The 24,377-nt window shown below is 35.0% G+C and overlaps 1 protein-coding gene across 3 annotated transcripts in view; it reads right to left on the bottom strand.

Moving 5' to 3' along the window:
* The window catches only part of LOC135219173 (neural cell adhesion molecule 1-like), a 321,850-nt gene that overhangs the window by 29,229 nt on the left and 268,244 nt on the right, over positions 1–24,377 (bottom strand). For all 3 annotated transcript variants that reach the window (XM_064255709.1, XM_064255707.1, XM_064255708.1), the window contains 4 exons: positions 22,450–22,473; positions 5,863–6,008; positions 4,026–4,160; positions 670–822 (listed from right to left, as the gene is read on the bottom strand). In XM_064255709.1, the coding sequence (XP_064111779.1) occupies positions 670–822; positions 4,026–4,160; positions 5,863–6,008; positions 22,450–22,473 (458 nt within the window). The remainder of the gene's footprint in view (positions 1–669; positions 823–4,025; positions 4,161–5,862; positions 6,009–22,449; positions 22,474–24,377) is intronic.

Here is a 24,377-nt window from a genome sequence, read left to right as displayed (position 1 = left end):
TATCATATTCGGGGTTTGCTTCGTTTCTTGGTTGGATTAACTTAAAATTAGTTTTGCGAGACCAGTGGTTCTAGAGCGCTTGGTTGAAGGATTTTTTTCTTAAATGAAAGTAAAAATTGGAGGAAGATAGAGTTGTGAAGTTAAGTAGGAAGAGACCAAAAGGATTAGAAAAGTAAAAGGCAGAAAGCAAAGCTGTGGGCAAAGGGATGCAGCAAAGCATGTCATGTAAGGCACACTATAAGGGACAGCAGGATTGAATCAAATACAAAATTAATCTCATGAAAGTTTGCATCCTTTCCTCTTCTATAGATCCTTGTTCACTTCATAGCAATGTATCTTACAGTCTCCTCTGTATTAATATTATCTCTGCCACTATTCCTTAAAGATGAATGTATTTCACGAGCAAAAACGACATTCCTAGCATTACCCATTACTTATATGTATATACATATTGTTTTATACCCTCCAATGGCAAATTTTGGAATCATTTCCCTCCATTTACTGTCACTTCTTGTAATTTAGCATACTTCGAGGGGGCAACTACAATAACTTAAATATTATTTGTAGAGTAAAGCCCATTTAACTTAATTTCCGTGCTCTACCAGATCTGGGCTAGATTTGAGTAAAGTCCCCTTACCACTGGCATTTGCATGAAAAAAATATACTTACGATGTACTTTGACGTCAATCTTGAGAGTTTCTATATTAGATGTCCTGGGGGAGAGTTGCCAAGCCCTACAGAGGTATTCTCCTGCATCCTCAAGGGTTGCATTGTGGACAATTAGGTAGTTGGGATTCTCTTGGTCAATACTATATTTGCCTTCTGAAAATACAATAGAAAATTAAATTAATGCTTCATTATCAATATCTGTATACCATCAATTAAACGTATCTTCAGATCATCAATATATATGTGATAAGAATCACGTTCTTCCTTCAAATGTAGCATTATCCCTCAGAGTTTTTTTTTGACAGACTTGACTGATATCAAAAAAAGAAAAAGAATTAACATTGTATCTCTGTCAAAGATATCAGAGACAAACTTGTGCAAATATTTTTTAGATATCTGAACAAGACTTCTGATATCACTTTGTCCTAAAGCATTTGGATGGGTTTGAATGAAAGAGGGTCAGTCAAATAAAAAAATAATGCCTTTGGGAATAACTGCAGCAAAATCTACTTGCTCTATGATCATCCACACTGTGTAATACATTACATTTCGATATCATGAGAAGCTGAGTTTGTTCAGATACTTCCAGTTCATACCCTAGTTATATCTTAGAGGTCTGTCAACAAAATAATCTACCTGCTATCCTTTTGTATGTAGTAATGTGATAGATTAACTACCATAGGGAAGGTCATTTACAATATATGGGTGGAAATGTTTAGTAACCAATAGTACATGAATGCTAATCAGCTGGATGGGCAGTGGGGTGAGTAAGACATACTGCTAGTATCTTTTCAATTCAACCTCTTCCTTTTTTGCACTTGCCATTAAAACACAGAAGTGTTCTGGAAAAAAAAGATAGAACTTGTGTAATGGCAATACCAGTTGCTGCCTTTTTTATCCACAACTTTCAGTGTAATTAATCATTCATATAATCTCATGTAAAATTTTGTACCTTTTGCCTTTTACTGAACTGACCAATGTACTTAACAGTGACGGTATTCTTAGTTCAAGGTCAGAACTTAGTGCGACTGACAACCAAATGCTCTGACACACTCAAGATCATAATTCCATACAGAAACATCATAGCTCTCGGCATATTCACTAACATATTAACTAGCATCTTACTGCTGAAATTACAGGCATGACCAGAAAGTTTATCTCCTAACTAAATACTTAGCTTTGAACATTTCTCAAAATGTGGCTAAAAGTATTCTCTTGTGCTTAAGAAACCTTTCTGTTGCACAAAGCAAGTTTTTACCATGTAGGCATTGGTACTAATAGGATCATTTCTTAGTACGTATAGTAGTTCAATTATTCATATTTCTCTGAAAATGGTAAATAATATACCTATATGTATGTATTTATAAAGTACTGTTAATTGTGGCATCAGGACTGTCAACAGCTTCAGAATGCCTGAAGGTATTTACTTTGGTCTTATTTTTCAAACTGGTCAAGTGCAGGTAGGTGCTTCCCCATCCTTAATGCTGGAAGTCTAAGAATGTTAGTTAATATATAAAAGCGAATTCAGCCCTATAAATACAAGGTAATCAAAGTAAATCTCCAGCTTCAGTGATTTATATAATATAGTAGCAAAGAACTACGTAGATAATTCTCTACAATTTATAATTAATGGTGAGTGTCTGGGCCACCAAACAAAATCAGGAGAAGTGATTCCACTGCTCACTGATAACAATGGAAACCAACAAAAAACAGTTTACATGGTAGAGCAGCTGTTCTTAACCTGGGGGCCAGGAGGTCGTTTGGGGTTTCTCAGGGGGTTCACAAAGGGTTCAGGAGAATAGAGGGCAACTTATTTTCATACAATTGGATTAGCCAATTTGGCTTTTACCAGTTTGGTGAGTACACTAGGCCTGTGATAGATGGTGACATGATCAATACACCATGGTGTTTCTATCATTTTGATTCAGCTTTTCACAAAGTTCACCATTTCAAAATTAATTATAGGGTTTACAGTAATATACTGAAGAGTCTTGGGGTGGTCATAGGATGAAGAAGGTTAAGAAGAATTATGATAGAGGATAGTGTGTAGCACTAAAATTCAAAGAGGAGGAGAACGCATTTAACAGAATAACAATAAAAAGAGCTCTGCTCATTCAGTAAGGTGGTAGGTGTTGCCACTGCATTTTACGTGATGCACTGTAGGCATTACTAAAGGTTCATCGCAGTGTCCCTTTGGCCCCTAGCTGCAACCCCTGTCATTCCTTTTACTGTGCTTGCATTCATATTCCCCTTCTTGCATCTAGCTATCCACCCTCGAGCTTTGGTCGACGAACTTTGTCCGATGTGACGTCAGAAGCGGAGAAACAGCGGGAAAAGTCAGAACTTTACCGCAGTTTCTCCGCTTCTGACGTCATATCGAACAAAGTTCGTCGAGCAAAGCTCGGCTATGTGGACGGGGCCTTACAATTATTTTGTAGTGCAACTGTGAGGCTGTCCTGTTACATTTTTCAGACTTTCCTACTCTCAATTCCCTTTTCAGTACTGAATGCCACAACTCTACATTCAATTCTATTCAACTCTATCCCTATTATCACAGCATTGCACAGGTCGCTTAAGTCCCCAAACTGATTACACCCCCTGGTAATAAGGAACAAAATCACTCAAGAGATGGGACCATTAACCACAATTATTGGAAATTACATGTTCCAAGGGGAATTGTGAATCCCCCCCTAACCCATCTATGTCATTCTACCAACTCCCTCCTAAGCTTCATAAAAACCAGTTAGGAATCTTCCAGCAGTTAACCGAGGAGCACAACGGAAGGTCAGAAGAAGAAAAACTTTTAAAGATTGATGGAATTTTTAACTGGAATCATTAACTGTCCTTGTGATAAATGAGGGAGAATCATTTCTCAGTAAAACCTCACTGAAATCAAATACCCAAGAAAAGGATTTGTTAACTTCACACTGCTACACTCAGCCCACTGGCAGTATATCAACTGGAAATTGTTAGAGCTAAATGACAGCAAAAATAGACAAAGGATGTAGTCTTATCACAACATGGAAGAACATGATAAATTTTGCCTTTTAATCACAGGAACATAAAATTAGTGTATATAATTCTAATGAAAGGTTTATCGGTAGATCTAGGGTACTATTCCGCGGCGGCCTAGACTATGGCAGTTGCGATTTTTCTATGCAGTTTTACCTCCTGAACAAGAATTTTAAGTAATAGTTATTCGGACGATTGTAATTAACCCACGGCGAAATATATTGGACGCCCCAATCCCTAGTGGATGTCGTATCCGCGGTTACGTTCCTTGCAGTCCGTGCGGAACTAATCTGTAGAATTACCGGTTTATCAACCGTGATATGACAGGAAAACACTTCACTTACCAAATTTCACCTTTTTCCCTTTTGCTGACCATGCAATTCTAGGAGCGGGATCTCCATCTATGTCACATCTCAAGACTGAATCTCTTTCTTCTTCAAGGTACTGTACTGTAGGAGTGTCTTCGAAGTCAATGTATTCTGGAAAAAAAATTTCATTTAATTATTTGATAACATTCGCTATACTGGTCTGAGTGCTATGAAGACTAGCTTGTACTGTCACGTATTTTTCATATGTACAACGAACAAACCTGGAAAATAGACTACGTATCTTGAGTATAAGTAAAAGCAATGAGAGACCAATTAACTTGCGTGGCCATTCTCTTTTTGAAAGAACTATGATTTAAACACTGTCATCAGACAGATATACTAGCAGTTACTTAAATACAGGTGTACATTTTATCATACCAAGGCGTGGATGGGTCTGTGTTTACCAACACCGTCTAGTTCTGGTCTGTAGTATACAAAATGCTCTATAAATAGCAGTTTAGATTTTTTTAATTCTCCGTTACTCTACTGCCAACACTGCTGAACACAGAGCTATTACTTTCATTGTATTTTCTATTTTAATGCTCGCACACATGGTTTCTATAATTATCCTACTGGTGCTGATAATCTTGTTTTGCGTGGATTTGCTTCTTTCTCCATTTGGTTCAGCAATATTAAAACATTTTTTTTTTTATGATAATTCACATTTGGCCCATATCCTCCACCCCTCATTTTTTGACAGTCTGCTACTGTTCATCACAATTCTGAATATTTAAAAAATCTATTTATCTTGTCAATGTCACTAGGCTACTTTGTTTCCTATCATACTGATGTCCTCGAAACAGGGAGGCCACTTAACGTCAGAACTATCAACGAATTATAATTTGTATATATCCGCCGCTTATATGTAAACAAGTAGACATGTACAACATAATACAGTACCTACTTGGGTATGTATACATTTTATAATTCCTAGGAAGCTTCTGCCACGGGGACAAGAAAACTGATAAATTTTCATACAAAGTAAAACCATGATTATTCATTTAGTTAAATTCGTTTCTTTCTTTCTTTTTTCTTTGTATGGCGTTTTTACGTTGCGAGGAACCAGTGGTTATTCAGCAACGGGACCAACGGCTTTACGTGACTTCCGAACCAAGGTATATAGAATATACCTTGTTCCGAACCACGTCGAGAGTGAACTTCAACCACCAGAAATACACATCTCTGACCCCTCAGTGGAATGGTTGAGAATCGAACTCGCGGCCACCGAGGTGGCAGGCCAAGACCATACCGATCACGCCACCGAGGCGCTAGTTATGAAATGACTGATTTTGTGACTACAAAGGAACAGAGGGTTCTAATACAACTGATTTCATAAACACGGTGGGAATATACGTAACCGGGGGCAGAATTCCTAAAGGACTATAGTCAAGAACTGTGTACACAATTGGTGTGGAGGAGGCCGCCCAGCAAAATAGTTTGTAGGCTAACATTTAACACTTTTTAATGATACCTACGTACGTCAAACTCAAACCCAACCCTGATTATGAAATAAGAACAATCTTCTAAACATCGGTTCCTCAGCATTCTATGGTAAAACAACTAAAACTTCAAGAATATATTTAGTAAAAGGAACTGTATCAGACAAATGTGACTTGACAGTCAGTGGGGGTTCCCAGCATAATTAGTTTTTTTTTTAAATTTTACCTGCTATTTGTTTAAGTTTTCTTTTATAATATTCTTTTATTGAAATCGTGTGATCAGACGTTTGATCACGTGATTTGCTTGGGGGTGACGTGAGTGTCAAGACTATTTGTGTCAAGACTATTTGTTAAGAACCAAATTGAAATCTTACTGTGAACGAAGAGCTGGAACGATACGGACTCCTCTTTCCCGTCCACGTTGGCCGAGCAAGTGTAGCTTCCACTATCCGTCCGACTGATATTTTCGAAAACCAGGTCGACTCCTTTGTGACCTGACCTCCCATCCTCGACGTAAATTCTGTAAGGACACATTGCCCCAAGGATACAAAGTCAATAAATGCTGTTTGTTGTGGGAGGATTCAGATGACGGAAACAACCACGTGGAAGATCTTTTAAATGCTGCCAGAGGTGGAGAATGAATAGTTTTCCTAAAAGCTGAATGTTATTAGGCTACAATGGAAAAATTGTCAATATCCGTCTACATTGGTGTTGAATAATCTCCTATGCATTGAACATTAATGATCATATTATGAACAATTTTCCTACTCAAGTTTGTACAATTTAACTTGTAGTGTTATCTAGTAGCATCGCTTGAACTGTATTCATGGCTTGAATTAAGTAACTCAACAACCTTCTCTTGAATATAAAGGAATTCATAGAGATAATCTGGCAACGCTGTTATCAAGAACAATAAAATGTCTAGATGAAAATCAAAGCGGTTAACGAGGTGATTCAGTCTTTAATTACAAGCACAAGCATTAAATTAAAATTATGGAGGTGGAAGTAGTCCGTGAAGCTTGCAAATTTTAAATGTAATGAGAGCAATAGCAATATATGTATACCTGCTGGTTAACAACACTGAATTTATCTCTTTGTAGCCTATGCAATACTATAAAATACTAGCATCTAGGTGAACTATCTAATAAATAAAGGAAATAATATTAACTCATAATTGAAATATGGAAATCACCTTAGAATTATAATACAAATAAATCAACTCTATAACACTACGGAAATATTAACTAATAAATTAGTGAGATAAAAAACAGACTAAGTATTTATATACGGACAAGCTTCAATGAAATGCAAAAATGTGGAAAAAAATACAAACTTGGCGACGGTTACTATTCCAAACACTAAGTTAATATAACTCTTGTCCTTCAGTAATATTTAGGCAACCAAGAAAACTGGGCGACTGCTGAGATTAGATTGAAGTCTTTGTCTTATAAATGCCAAAAGGTTTAGCACAGGGGAACAAGGACTCCATCCACACACTGATGATGTTTGCTGACATGCGCATTTACATCGCACATTTCATTGTCTAGGAACAGAAGTATTCATGTATATACGTAACTCATCATATACACAAACGGGTATATACATTTACATACATACACAAATATATATATATATATATATATATATATATATATATATATATATATATATATATATATATATATATTACTCATAACATTCATTTCCGAACAAATACTATATATTATTCAGCAAAAGTAGCACATCACTGAATTTGTTTAAACTTACAGCATCCATATCAGATACATTTATTTTCCATTTTTAGTAACAAGTTAAAACGACGCTCGTGCTGTTTTATTTGTTTACGGTGATCCGTTTAGAAGCAATGCAAGTAATTAATACAAATGATGAAGTTTTATCTACCTTATTTAAAACACACATTTATTAACAAGAATCTTTTTTTTTAAAGGAAGGATTAACCTACCTCACACAAAAAAGATTAACGTGGTTTTTTCTTATTTTTAATAAACATCAGAGACTTTATTTCTCGCTCAGCAGAGCGTAAGATTGACAACCAAGTCACCTTGAAGTCTCAACAGTCTCTTTATTCGTTTTCCTTTCTTGAAAGTTATTTTTAACCAAAAGAAAACAAATGAAAATTCATATATTATCTGTTTCTTCCGATCTTCGAAAATCGGGCTTTCGTTTCTCGGCCGCTTTCTCCTTGATTTAACATCGTCGTTTAATAAACAGTACGGAAACACAGACAGACAGACAGACAGACAGACAGACAGACAGACTTGACACATGCCGTGCAAGTGTTTTGTGCAAATATCAGTGCATGCATGTTTTCATGCAATATGCAAAGTCGCAGGGCTAAAACCATAGGTAAAACCAGAGCAAAAGGTGATAGGATTGAATTCGGATTATTCGCTCGAATTGCAAAAATCACTGATAAAAGGTCGGGGAATGTTTATCAAGTTTCAGACGTGTATATATTGTCAGTGTTCAGGCAGCTGCCGAGTCAGTTCGGGATCAAAAATGGCTACCAGGGTGTATCTCCACTTTTCAATTAATCTAAGTGTCTCTCTCAATTCTTGACTGTTATTCGTTCAGATTTTAACGGTATAATTGTTTAATTGTTTTTTGTATAACTGTTAAAGTGTAGGGCATGTGATTTACATCAACTAGACCATGTAACTGTATCAATATGTTAATATGCGTGAGTTACTTACAAAGACTGTCTGCTTGCGAGTGAAAGGAAGAAAAAAATAAAAAATGCAGTGCTCAAAAGAAGAAGTAGCAATCGAATTAAATGAATATGAAAGAAGAAGGAAAAATCTGAGACGTGGCATGCGTCTAATTGATTTTTTTTTTTCTGATTTCTACATTTGAAAGTCTAAAGTGAAGATGTAAACTTCAGTCTATTGTTACATAATTTTATGAATATTTACATATCACAATGAAGAACAACTAAGTACATATAAGCAAATAAAAGTTTTACAGAAAAGAATTAAGGAGCTATCTTTACTGTACCATCTGATAGCATTTTTGAAAACCTGGTAGTACAGTATAAAATATGAAATATTTATTGAATAGGTACAAGTTACGGGCAAGAAATTAAAAAGTAGTAAAACTTTTTGAGTTCTCAAACAATTATGAAATTAACAATATAAAATACAATGTGCGAACTGAGGAATTAAAACATGTTCCTAGAGAATTATTATATCTATATTTCCAAGCATATTCTAGGTAAGAAAGAGACTACAGCATAGACGTTTATAGAGAAGAAATAATGTGGAAAAATATCATCCGATTACAGAGTATTTGTTAAAAAGAGTTCGAGCACTTTGTTCATGCAGAAGTGTGAGATGTTAAAAAAAGTGCGAAAGATTATGGGAATAATACTAATCCATATGAAACTAACGTAGGACGAAAGATCGAATCGTTGTAACACTTGAGAGTAGAGGAAATTTCTTGGTTAATTTGAAGTCAGATAATTTAAAAGCAAGTCTATTCATTAGAATAGAATTGAGTGGAAGATCCTATGACCTTGGAAGCAACAAAGCAGCAGCTTTGAGGGTAGTGCAGGCAGGGGAGAAAAAATGGTAGTAAATAAAAATGGCAAGCAATGAAAAAACGCTGTTTTAAAATAAGTTTCCCTTTGTTACATTGCACTGGAACTGACTTTACATATCGTTCAGGGTTGGTAATCAATGCTTATCCATTGCATCATTATTTTCAGTGACTTATTTTTCTAATGATTTAATTAAATATTAATTACATAAGATTTGTATACGAAACGGCGGTATTCTGGTTCAAGTTAACACACAACACTCAAACTCTTATCCACACAAACTAATTATCCAAAGTCGTTCGAATTAATGCCTTGAAAAGTAGGGTTGACACTTTATCATTTATCACTTCTATACTTATTTTACTTTATTTTTTAATTCATTAATTATTTCAACTGCAATGACATTTATACGTTTATTGACCAAAAACTCTGTTTAATACTCGCTACTGTGCAAACTTTGCTAATTTAGCTGAAGATCCTTGAACACTCCAGATCCTTCGAAGCTCCCTGCAATTCACTCTTCCTTAAGGATCCATGAGAAATTAGTCTCGTTCTTCAGTGCAACTGTATTTCAAGTTATCATAAACCTAATGCAGTGTTTGCTTGAAGTCTCAAGGTTATTCAGTTTTGGCAAATGGATCTGCGTTTGCTTTTTCTTCGTAGGGGAGCTGGCGAAACCTCCCTTGCTTGGAAAGGGAAAGGCAATTTGTCGAATCTTGATGAGGGGACAGGAATGCTTAATGGCGTGAGCTGGTGTTTAATTTACAGTGTATGTGTGGGAGCTTGAATCTAAGACTGACAACGGGGAGCCGGGGAAAAAATCCGTCAAGGAAAGGGGATCTGCTGGTCCCCTGTGTTATTGCTTTAGCTAAAATTTCTCATTCGTGATGCCAGGAACTGAACTACGTTGTTATTACTCTGCTCCTTTGATTTAAAGCTGTATTCTGGAAAAGCTTACTATGCTCTCTTATAACACCATGATCTACTCTGGTAACTTTGCAGAACATGAGCTGTAGATTTTTTTTATGCCCGTTAGGAGCTACGTCTGCCTACTCTAGTAATTCTATGCTTTACTAAAACTGTTAACGGCACGAATTTTTGTTGTTGTTGTTTAATCAAGCAAATAATTCAATTCAACGTTCAAGTGACAAGTTACGTTGAAAGAATTTACCTTTACTAGCGTTAAAAATAAATTCATGATCAAATACAATATACTCTGTGTTTGTAAAGGTATAAATACTTATTTATGATGTCGATATAGGCAACTCCAGCCAGCATACACTGTCACTTTTATGATGAAAATAATCAACTTCCATATCCCGCACACTGTACACCTGCTTTTTTGAAACACAGCATCTACAGCATCTACCACTTGAGTTTTCTATCCACTAAAAAAAAAAAAATGTACTTTTATCCTTCTTTCATCATTTATATTCTTCGCAACTATATGTCATCATTGTGCAGTTTCCCTTACTTGGGAGAATAATAATTCTACAAACTCGGTGCACTGACTCGAGTCAAAGTCTAGGCTCAAGCATAAGTAGATTTTAGGCTCAAGCATAAGTAGATATTAAGTTAAAATAATAGGATAGACCAACTTCCTCTGTTCTTCATGGCCATTTAATTTATTTATCGGCTTAATTTTTTTTCCCTTGCGGTAACCGCCACTCTTCTTCAGGCACATTTTACTTTTTTAAGCCACTCACAATTTTTGTGCTTTGACCTGAGTGGACTTTCTTTCCTGTTCCCTTGAAATCTTTACTTTCTTATCAAATAAAAGCTTAAAGAGCTAATTTCATGTCTAAATTGCAGGACGAGAAGGATAATCTGTCAGCTAATCAAGGTATTACGATAATATCAAATATATAATAAAGTAAAATCTAAACCATATCTCGTATTATGTTATTAAGCTGCATCTCTCTCTCTCTCTCTCTCTCTCTCTCTCTCTCTCTCTCTCTCTCTCTCTCTCTCTCTCTCTCTCTCTCTCTTATTTAACTACTAATACTAATTTTACGGCTACTGTTAAACAGACTTTTCCCATACATACAATTTACTGACATACATATCCAGCTTGATTGATATTTCGACATCCAAAATAACAAAGCAGAATAAAATAAAGTTCTATAAAGAAATATCCGTTTGTTTAAACTGCCAAGTTTCTTTCGGATCAAACATTACTTAGGATTATATCGTAAGTGCAAAACTAAAGCTATTGAATGTGCTAGTGCAAACATATAATTAATGGATATACAAACACATACATGTGCTCAAATTTGTATATATAAACGTATGCAGGATATATGCACATTGGTGCAGATATACACATACACTTATATACACAGATAAAACCTTGAAAAGAAAATTACGAACAAAGGCTAGGTTATGGTAACGTGAAATACGAATTCAAATCTTACATTTAAAATCAAAATAAAAGGCTTTCAGAATGTGCATGTTGTGTCTCGTCAGTGCTTTGTGTACCATGCAAACTGCGCATGTGCAAAGTGGGCGGATACTCCAGGAATGATAGCCCATAACTTACTCTTCTTTTGAAATGTTTTTATTATGTATGTTGGAATTGAAGGATAGATGATACAAAGTTATATATACGTATACATATGCTTTCATTTGTTTAAAAAGGCATATGTGTATACTTATATATGATAGTATATGCACGAGAACCCGTACTTTTCATGTGAGTGTATACATAACATGAGTTCTCAAATTAAAGGCCTTAAAAATATTATATACAGGTACTTGTACAATATATATTTTATATCGTACAAATCCGAATGAAAAATGAAGGTTGAATCCAGAACCTATGTAATAGCCATAAATATTCGCAAACGATTTTCCTTTATTCCAGGATCATTTGAAGATTAAAGCCACTGATTCACGGTTTCACAGCCAACATACAGCTCCAGTGGGGCACTGAACAACCGGTTGTGCTAAGAAGACGCTCTTATGAACAGAGTCTTAAGATTTTTCTATTTATATATATAATATATATATATATATATATATATATATATATATATATATATATATATATATACCAGAAGCCAGGTACTATGTCGTACCTCTAAGTAAATGGGGATACAATCCACAATGAAGTAAAATCCTCTTGTAGTTTAAAATATATATAAAAAAAATATGTATATTTTAAACTACAAGAGGATTTTACTTCATTGTGGATTGTATCCCCATATATATATATATATATATATATATATATATATATATATATATATATATAGATATTATATTATATATATATATATAATATACTATATGGACAAATGCCACGAAGGAAGGGGAATCAATAGAGTGGTGCTAGGCCTTTCGACAGTAAAGGACAGTAAGTCGATAGGCCCATCACAACTCCATTGTTTCTCTTTCCTTCGTGGTATTTACCTTTATTTACATAATTCATCACGTTCCATATTTTCGTGATTCAGTTACACACACACAACACACACACACACACACACACACACACACATATATATATATATATATATATATATATATATATATACGTATGTGTATATATATATACATATATATATATATTATATATATATATATATATATATATATATATATATATATATATATATATATATATATATATATATTCATTTCACCCCATACGGGGTTGGATTCAGGAAAAAGAAGACACCATCCACTACAACATTCATCATCTAACTGCTGAAAGAAGGATTAAACCGGCCAGCATAAAACTGTTAAAAAATAATTGTTAAAAAATATTTTCTCACACATGAACACAAGTCCCCACTTCACAGGCAAACTACATTTATTCTCTGTATGATGGTTTATCAGTTTTATACATGAAATGCAAGACTTCTTCAATATCAGATCGGTGAACCTCTACTGTTCCATTACCTCTTGGTTTTCCCTGCTTTCTGTATCTTACCCACTTAAACACTCTCATCTAAACACTGCTTCCGTAAACTCTTCAAGGCAACTTGGAGACCTATCACTAATTTCCTCTTTTATTCACAATGTCCTGCGATTTCCCTCTTGCCTCATTTCATTAATAGCATTTACTCCCTAAACATATTTTCGCTCACATCTTGAACGACATTCACGGCCACATGTTCCGGGTTTACATTTGCTCTCACACTGACATTCAACTTCCTCGTCTTATTCTCAGTCGCAAACACTAATCCATTCACATTCAATTCACCGATGCCTCTCCGGTCCCAAAGACTTTGACCTACTACATCTGGTCCTTCCGCGAGATCGCTCATCACTCACTCAGTTTAAATATTCAACAGCCACACAGACCCCAGAGACTCAATGCACTTCGCTCCAGATCAGCTTTTACGCTAAACCATTCATTCATTCTTCCTCGTTCATATTCTCGCACACAGCATTGCAGATATAACATTCTTCAAGATACTCGCCGAATATGATTGGTTATTCACACCAAATATTCGTTAGTATAAAAATTGCAGATATGAGCGCCAAAAGAAAGCATTATTAGTGGAATTCTTGAAAGTATCAAGGAGTAAGGAGCCTTATCAGATCAACCATGCCCTCTGCCAAAGAGTTCAAATCCGAAGAAAGTTATCCAAAATAAGAGAACGCAATATCATCATAGACAGTTCAAATAAAACTGACCTGAATCTCAAAATAAGTTGTAAACCTGTCAAACTGTGGCAAATTTTCTTTACATAGCAGTATAGATAAAATTTTTGGGAATGTTACACGTATGCTGACTTACAATGAAAACTGAATTATTTTTGTTTCTTTTTCATTAAAAGTAAACCTTAGCATTTCTTTACAAAAGTAAAACTGCTAGACTTCATATTCTGACCGAAACCAGTTCAAAGCTTAACATATAATGTAAAGCGCAAAGAGAATCTGACAAGAACTATAATCATAAATTTCAGATCACCAACAAAGCCACTTCATTAAAGCATAATTACATTAGCATGTATAAGCGACTAATGAATAACTGTGACCTAATTTCAGGCATTATAAAACGACAGAATACTTCTTTTCTCAAGAATAATAGCTACAATGTGTATTTTGAGCAATGCAGTATCGCAACTAGTTTCACAAACCGCACCTGAAACGGGTAAATTGTTTATAAATACCTACGACCGAAATCTAGTTTCCTATTCATGAAACTGGCGATGAAAGGATAGATCCAGATCACGTTATAAACGAGGAATTATGCCAATGTTGTTCACGCAGATAAAAAATATTCAGCTCATTAAGAGCTAATTAGCCCCATAAACTTGAAGCAACTAACAAATTTTGACTGCACGGCTAACGAAAATTCTTTGGTTATCGTTAGAGCAAAGACTAATGAGGTCGTCAATCAGCATCTAAACGAGACATAGTTAAGAAAATAAGCGACTGATTTTATCATCAATAACAACGTAAAGTTTCCGTTGATGGTACAACCATAAATTAAGTTGATGTTTACCAGCTGATCCGTAGTCGCAAATAGCGAGGTGGTTTTGTTTACTTTTCTGATTCTGCCAAAAGAAGCAAAACTGACCACTGTCAGATATGTCACACTGACAGTAGGTCAGAGAGAGAGAGAGAAGAGAGAGAGAGAGAGGGGTTAAGATCAGACGATAACTATGTTGCACTGATACTAAATTTCCTTGTGAGAGAGAGAGAGAGAGAGAGAGAGAGAGAGAGAGAGAGAGAGAGAGAGAGAGAGAGAGAGAGAGAGACTGTAATCATAAATAAACTAAACGGAAAATCGGGGAATTTTCAGATAGTTAGATGAAGGTTCAGTAAAGCCAATCACTGTGTGAACTTCCTACCACTCTTCAGAACACGTCCAAGCAACAGGTTGTTTAGTTTAACGTTTAGTTTAACATATCATTCTAAACTAAACACTTTACGTCACTGGAGTGATTTTTGAGAACGACCGAACGTAGTAGATCATTGTGATCTAAAATAATCTGAAAAAAATTAAATGAGACAGTGGCGGAAAAATAAGAAAAAAGAAAAAAGGTGTCTTAGGAGATTCATCCCTTCTACCTCATCTTCAAGAATGTTGACATTAAATTGATAAATAAAACGACGGGATACAGAAGAGTAAATGTTATCGATCACAGTTAAATTATGCTGAAACTCAGAAGACTGTTTTACCTACTTCTGAATAGATGCATAATCACATGAATTACGAGGTGAGTGCATTTATACACGTATAAATTATGTGTATTTACAGTACGTATGTGGGCATGCATGAGTATTTGTGACCTGCGTCCCAAAACGGTATCTTTGACAAGAAGGGGTCGGAAAGCTTGCGAAAAAGGTCGCCTGAATACAATAAGTACATTAGGGACAAAAAAAAAAAAAAAAAACTTCAGAAATTGTTCCTTGGGCTCAGATCCACGATCTCTGTCACCTGCCGTGATACGGAAAACCCTTATCTTTGTGGACGTCCACAGGGAGTAATTACAGGAGTCAATATTGCTGTATCCCTTCTATTTTTATTGAAAAAAATAGAGGAATGCTCCAAGCCCGGAAAAAGAGAAAATCCTCTCAAAGGGGTGAAACGGAGAATACTCTTTGAAAGTTGACCAAGAACTATTGCCAAAAATATGAAAGTTTTCAGATCAAAAGGTAATTTTGGGGACGATATCGGGCAACTTGAGTAAACAACAGAATATCAGAAAGAAATCTAGACACTCTCTGTGATGATGGTCTGGTTGTGAGATCTTAGACAACAAGTTTAAGATCTGCTGTGACTCTGTCATCCTTAGATATAACTGCCAGGTAGATTTTCAGGTTGAGCCTCCCTGGTAAAGTTATGTGTCTCTGTGGATAACAATTTATTTCTTTAAAATGCTAGACTTTTAAGGTCATTTGTAGTTAAAAAAAACTATGAAGAACTGCCAACTACAGCCAAAAGCATTACAAAACTCAATGAAACAAGGCAAAGTCTGAAGAAGTTAGATTGAATTGTTTCATGAAACTGATTAGTTACAGGGATTACCTTCTTGATCATGAACCAGAAGTAAGCCTTCTATCACCTGTGAAAAAAGGGACAGGACTAACTGGATTTCTTTATCCTTACCACAGTAAGTGGGCATTAAGCCAGCCTTTCTTAGGAACTGCTTAGTTGGGAGACCCAAAAGAAAGTCCCATTGGAAGAGAATAGCCTCCCCTATAGTACTAAGAAAGTAACTTTGCATGTATGCTAAGTTTCATTAGAAAAAAGGCCTCATCAAAATCCCTGTAAAGCTTCAGGATAAAATGAAAATAAATGTATCTGGTTGACAAGTCCTCAAGTCTCCAAAATCTTCCCCTAAAAAGAGAGTGATTTCATCTGAACTACTTTAGGAGGATAATATAACCTGTGAAGATAGTGAATGTTTTCCAGACTAATTCTCACGTTTTATTCGAAGAACGTCTCAAATCTATTGGTGGTACTTTGCAAAATAAACTAATGCCAAAATGCAAAATTCATAAAATTCAAACTGTTGGGAGTTCGAGAGCTTGTCTAAGATTATCTGGAGCACGGGCACTAGAGGTAACAAGTTAATGACATTTTCATTTGTCTCTGTCCAGCATCAAACAAGACAATCATGATCAACGAAAATCTGAGATATTTAAGTGAACTGACGAAGCTTGTTGTCATCTGGTAGCTAAAGATCTATTAAAGTTAGAAAATGATACAGAATATGAAAAAAATGGGAGGTATATATCATTTAGACTATATTATTCTACTTTCTGTAACCAAGTAGAAGTCAGAGTGAGGGGTTAATAATAAAATTATTCCTCTAAGAGATCCAAGAGTGCAAGTAGTGACATTCATGGAAATTTTCTGAAGCCAAAATGTCTTTAGACGTAATATACCGTCTTGCAGTGAATGATCCCAAGAAAAATACTTTAGTAATTCTTTGAAAGTGACTAAACAGTTAGTTCTAGGATGTGCCACCATAATAAAGCGATTTATTCCTTGCCTAGTTGGAAAACCCCAAGAAAATGAGTTTTGTTGTAGAATCATAAATACCTTACCTATGACCCAAGATACTACCTTAGTAATATTCGGCTTTATCGGGCTAAAGCACTATCAGGCCCCATATGTAGCTAGCTGGGTGTAGATTGATGACAGACAGTACGATCACTAGGCAAATGCAATCTACTTTCATGTTCTTGGTTTCCAAAATGTACATCAGAGAAAAGAACGTGACTTCATCTGACACGTTTAAAGAAGCGGAACGCCCTAGAAGGTGCTGAATGCCTTCTGTATTATTTCTTGAAATTTATTTGAGGAATATCAAGCCAAGTCTGGTGCTTGCCAGGAAGGTAGTTTTTAAGCATAATTGATCATATGACGTGCGATTTATAAAGCTCAAATGTGTATGCTTTAGAGAGCCTTTGAATAGATGGAAAACGATCTTCCACAGACTCTCTGCCTTACATGACCTTTACTTAAGTAAAACTGAGACTTGAATCTCTTCTGGATTATGAAAAATAGGTTTGTCTGTTTATTGTTTCTATCAGTATGTTACATCTTGATGAGCAGAAGTGTGTGTTATTCTACTGTAAAGAATAATTTTTTTTCTACAATAAATTGTACTCAGAACGTACATAAGCAGATAACTAGGTTCACCCTTCTATAGCCCTATTGTACATTATTTCATCAGCTTTTTAAGGCTCACAGAATTATGTCTGGATCATAGGGTACCACAGAAAATTAACCATATGTACTATAATTGCAAGTCTATGCTAGAAATATGTTTGTAGTTTGGTGAGGTAGAAGAATATTTAATTATAAATGAACAGGATATAAATAGTAATAAAGAAATGAAGTAAGTAACTGTTAAATACATTGAACAAGCATGCAATATAATGTTTTATGAAATATCTACCTCTGTTACCTCTACATGGAAATAATTCAATTTGTCCATGCCTATTTACAAGGGAAATTGGGTAAACTACTGTTGGTCAGCCATATCATGGCCTGACATTATTGCAATATCACATTATTAGAAAACTTTTGTTGTAATATTAAAGTTGTCATGATGTGTTGGCCTTGAGGCAAAAAGCTGTTGTTCGCTACTGTGGGGAAAGACTTTTATTTGGGGAATGAAAAAATAAGCAGAAAATATCTTAAGCTTCTAAATGATGAAATAAATAAAACTGAACGGGATCATTAATTTTCTGGCAACTGATTTAGAGCTCAAAGGTATATGAAAAGAAAAGGCATAAAAACAGAAGTTATAGATAAACTACATAAATATTAATCCAGAAATACAGATTTGTAGGTTTTGAGGTATAATTTTTTTTAAGTCGACTCATTTCGTTTAAGTTGGTTTGGATGAAAAAAGAACATTGAAGGGAATGGGATATGGAAGTTAAGAATTAAGATGAGCACTTGAGATTGGTATGGTTGATGAAGAAGATGGTGAGTAGGCAATTATTGTCGGGCTACCTTTTCTTACGGGTAGTGTTACCAACAAGAGTTTAAATCATGATACTATGAGATGACAGATCTTCCAGCGGGTCATACCAACCCGAACTCAGGAATGTTAGAAGGCTCGTGAAAGAAAGATGAAAGGAAAAAAAAAATCTAGCTAGACCCAAAGCTTTCTGCTCCTCCTGAAGTGATAATTAATAACTTCCTCTACCGGAGGCAAACCGAAGCATACAGGTCAGGCACACTAACTCATAAACCGAACATACAGGTCAGGCACACTGTAACCCACAGGCTTGATATAAGTTTGTTATTAGCACAGAAGACTAACGAGACCTCCAAAACCATTATATATCTTATATCAGTTACTTCTTTACTAGTTTTCTTCAACGTAACCATGTTTAATTCACCTGAAACTCGGGATACAATAGGATTACTCCTTGAAGGCCAGAAGTATAAATCTGGCTTATCAACATTAAGGCACCAAAATCACCAGCTCATTTCCATTTAGTCATCTTGGGGCTTCATCATCACTTTTCCTGACTTCGTTATCAGAACAAGGAATGTAGTCTAAAGATTCAAGCAACTTATTTCAATGATACTGGCATTGAAGCATTTCGGCATGTGGACATAAGCAATGGTTATGGGGAAGAGTAAATAAAATACGATGAAAAGGGTCGTGTTGAAATAAAGTCTGAAAACGATGGAATCCAACACAGCTACGTTTAGGCATATAATGAGTTAAAGTGGCTGACATGAAACGAGCAAAAATCTCAAAATCACTCCAATGTCAAGGGAAGAAGTTGAAAGAGGGAAAAGAACGGCTGCCTGGTTGTTTGTCGTATCCTTTAATAAGCTTAGGCTAGAAAAAAGAAGGCTTCAGCTCGAGAGCTCGTTTACTGAAAACCCAAATGCAAATTGCTGGATTGAAAGCTGTAAACTCCTGTATGGGTAAAGCTTACAAAGGTGCATATTTGCATTCATCTCTCTGGAATTTCAGAAATAAACTCGTTGAAGATCTTGAGTTCAAATGAACGAAAGGAGATATATAAAGGGTCAAAATACATGATCGAGTTTTTGCCTGGGGCTAGCAAGAAACGACCATACCACTGAAAAGCAACAAAATAAATGAGGGAGCCATAAAAAAGTGCCCAAAGCGAAAATGAAAAGTGAAAAGTGGCAGTGGCTTCCGTGTTATAAGAAAGGAAAGGATAGTGGAGGTGGAATGAGCCATGAGACATAAGACACTTGCAATGAAGATCTTGAATAACAGTTGCAAGAAGCAAGAATACACACAATAGCTATAAGATGATTGGAAAGTTTCTAACCCAACATTAATTGCACAAAGGATTGCCTGCAATAACCAGAGGGTCAGGTTTATTCAAAAGCGTATGCAGTACAAGCAAAGGACATCTGAAGTGATCACAGTTGATGTGGACAATGTGATCAGTACAGGGAAGTTAAGTTTATTTTAGTTTTATCAGACCACTGAGCTGATTAACAGCTCTCCTAGGGCTGGCTCGAAGGATTATATATTTTTACCTGGCTAGGAACCAATTGGTTACCTATCAACGGGACCAACAGTTTATTGTGGAATCCGAACCACATTATATCGAGAGATTAATTTCTATCACCAGAAATAAATTCCTCTGATTCCGCGTTGGCAGAGGCGAGAATCGAACTTCGGATTGGTAGTCGAACGCGAAAACCAGTCGTCCGACGAGGAACTTCAGTACAGAGAATAGGTCGAGTGTGTTTCAAGGGCATAAGATAACTAACCCTTAATTCAGGAAACCTCAACAAGTCAGACTTAGGGGTCTACGAGACATCGATCATTGTCCAAAACAAACAAGCGTATTCTATCATTTATACGGCATATAGGACCGTCTTTCGAGATCTTTAGTGTCCAGAGTGGGTTCTGGATCTAACTGCTTACTGATATTTGTATATATATATATAGATATATATTTATATATATTATATATAGATATGTTTCCCTTTTTTTTATATATGCATATATAATGCTTTATATAATATATATCCTATAGATATCGTAGATATATATAGATATATAGATATGATATATACCACATATATTATTTAGAGATAGATATAGATATATATAATCATATATATATATATATGTTTCTATATTATTGCCTATATATAATAAGGCTTTATATATATATATAGCCTATATATATGCTTAGATATATAAATAAATATATTATATATATATATATATATACATATATTATATATATATATATAGATATATAATACAATAAGAGATAAATATTAATATATATTAATATATATATTATATATATATAGATATATATATATATATATACATATATATATATATATGTATATATATATGTTACTATATATAAGATATATATAATATATATATATATCTATATATATATATATTATATATATATATATATAATTATATATATAATACACGCACACACACACACACACACATATATATATATATATATATATTTTTTACCGTAAACTTAATTTCTGGTCATGTATTCTGATAGGAAATGTTATTGAGTGAAATTATTCTTAATAACAAACATTACTTGCTTGAGTGTTGACTACACGTAGCACAAGAAATGCAACGATGAAACGTGACGTGTACCGCTTACTACACATCAAAATTGCTGGTCATCTTTGGCAACAATCACAGCCCCTACCCCACAATCACTTTCTCTGACAGCAAAAGTCTATGCCTAAGTAATGAGCTCAGCTCGATTACATTACACGGTTGAGCTGTTCTCTCTCTCTCTCTCTCTCTCTCTCTCTCTCTCTCTCTCTCTCTCTCTCTCTCTCTCTCTCTCTCTCACGCAAACACTGTGATATATCTTTTTATACTGTATTTCAGAAGTGAAAAATGGTACTATTTTCATCCCAATATTTGCTTTGAAGTTCGAAATTTTCGTCACATAGCCATTTTACGTCATTTTGGCTATACAATGCTGATAATTTTGTGTCATTCTTATATATATCCTGTTTTGTCTATTATATCCATACGCTTAATTATTGACAATCTCCTTTCGACAGTGTCAAAAGAGACCATTTTTAAATTTTCTTTTATTACGGGGAATTCTGACATGTGATACAATGGGTGATACAAGTAGCATAACGCAACATTGAAGCAAATAATGACACTGGAAGCTATTGAAGCTACGAAGCAAAAATTATAATTTTACATTACGCACGTAGAGCCTATAACAACTGATGGTAGGAAAAATCTAATGAAAAAATGAATAAACGATTAAAAAAGAACACTACGTTAATGAAAACACTAAACGCCACAAAAACCACAAACGCTTAGCTTTATCAGATTATGTTAACGAAGTTTGAAACTTCCTCTGGGGAAGTTAAAAAAATTAAAATTAGGAAGCAAAATAATGGATATGATTGCATCTCTGGCGTTTAAGCGATGATTTTTTTGTGTTCTTTTTTGGCCAGGTAGTAATCACATTGCTTTGGGAACGAGATTTTGAGACTACGTAAAAACAAAACAAAAACGAAAAAAGGAGAGAAAATGAGTAAATCGAGTCGCGGGGAACAAAAGTCAATGTTAAAAGGGGGCGAGTACAGTAGTTATGACAAAATCTTCTATTGTTTCTCTCTAAATATATAAAGGAACATGGAAACTAACCCGACTAAATAACTCACTCCAGCTTTACACATTGGGGAATTTATGTTCTTGAATCAGGACATAACACAACAGTAACATTTTGTTATATGGTGACAAATGGTTTATTAAAACATAGCCACCAAGCGTCAGGTAAGAGGCAAAAAATAAATAAATAAATATATAACATGCTATGGGGAGGGCGAATTTAGAGAAGCTGCCGCGCCAGCGCTTTCTTTGATCAGGTCTACTTGACCAGAGAAAGCGGAGTAAGCGGTAAAGCTGAAGGGTATACTTCGCCATCTCTACCTGAAGGAATCCACCGCACCCACCTTGGTATGTTGTTTTGTGGCACGCTGTAGAAGAAAAAGAACAAGGTTTTCGCTCGATGCTATATTGACATAACCCAGGGCATAATAAATACTGTACAATAGAAAGGAAGGAATGATTCTGAAAAAATGAAATGTCATTCCAGTGAACAAATTCTGCCTCTTAAGAACTGGCTCTCTATACCTATATCAACTTACATAGATCATGACAAAGCAGGGATTTACTACATATAAATACAGTTCTGGAATTCTTAAAAAATAAAACTCATGAAGCAAGAACGAAATTAAGCAGAGACATTTAGTAAAAATAGATGAATCATATCGGTTTAAAATCTGTTACTGTGAGTTCATCACCCAGACAGTGTTGGCCACTAAATTTGAAGGGAATCACACCTTTTGCTGTTCATTTAGTTGTGGCAAACGAGAGAGACCACTCTCATTAGTAGGGAATCCAGATTGCAGGTTCAAGGGAGAATAAGTAAATAAAGAATGACGCTTTAAAAATAAATGATTCTCTGAATTGTAAATTCTGGAAATATGTCAACGTTTCAAGAAAATGTGCATGGGAATTGATGATAATTCCGGGGACAAATAATTCACAGGCTCGTACACCTTTATATTCCTATATTCCATATTTCTCTTTTTTTCAGTAAAACATCATGGTATTAAAACAATGAGTTAGAAACAGCGAATGAATAGGGGAAGTTGATAAAGGACCGAGCATTGAAATGATATCTTAGGGAACGGAAGGTGTGATTCATTGAAAGTTTGAAGTAGGACCTTCGCGTCACAGGGCTCTTCACTGAAGGAAGGTGATGGAAGAGGGTGGTATTTTGGGGGGCTGTCACTCCCTTATATCTGCGACCTATCAACAATCCACATCAAATACATCTAATGTAACTAATTCATTGCAGAAAGCAAAAATGCTGCCTCGACTTTCATGTTTTCAACTGGTTTGTTGATAGTCATCATGAAATATCCAACTCAATACACTTATGTAAGAAATGGCAATATAGCTTGCATTACCGGTCATATCAACTTCAAAGACCATACGAAAAAAAAGAACACACACATTTATAGATATAAATGAAGAGGGTATTATGTCAAATGCAACAAAAAAAATCACACAGAGACAAACTCTAAAATGATCATCACAGTGTCATCCTACAAGAAAGCTACACAGAACGCCAAGATGGTAATAAAAAAATGTTTTATATGGAACTCGTAGTAAACCAATCAGAAAGCTCCATATTTATCCACGTGTTTTGGAAAGCAGATTTCTCAAATAATAATAATGAAAAAAACTGTCAGCGACGACTTTTTTTTTTTCCTGAAAAAGATTAGTTCTCCGCTGTAAAAAATGCAATTTTCCATCACTACTATATGTAGTATTGCATGTTAAGCTTATTTACTGCCCGAACTTTATTTTCTATCACATACTCTACAGAGATTGTAGTATATTTATAGTCCTGAAAACTGACGGGATAGAAAGTAATAACATTAGTTATACATTTGACACATTTTGAATGAAAATGAAAGATTCTTTTGAGACAACGTTCAGGCAGATGACTGAGTACTAAGAAAAAATGTAACATCATTTCTGGGATATAAAAATGACTTATTCTGGAGAATTCCCTTGTCAACATCACTGTTATCAGGTACACCTTTTAAACATAAAGCGGCCCTTCTAAAATTAACCAAGGCGTTGATTAAAGTCTTATCATATAATCATCTTCGGCCTAATGTGACGTTGATAACGAACACACCAGATAGAGAAAACCTGACATTTGAAATTCGAGCTGGAAAAATAATTCCAGTTAATTTTATATGCGAAACCGAGCTAGTTATGTAGCACATTTTCACCCTTTAAAAAAACGACAATAAATCACCTCTTAATATTCTCAAAAATCGAAAATGGTTCTCGAAAGATA

This window comes from Macrobrachium nipponense, chromosome 1 (assembly GCF_015104395.2).
Source record: "Macrobrachium nipponense isolate FS-2020 chromosome 1, ASM1510439v2, whole genome shotgun sequence".
Lineage (NCBI taxonomy): Eukaryota > Metazoa > Arthropoda > Malacostraca > Decapoda > Palaemonidae > Macrobrachium > Macrobrachium nipponense.
Note: the sequence above shows the minus strand (reverse complement) of the source record. Positions and strands in the feature narration are given on the sequence as shown.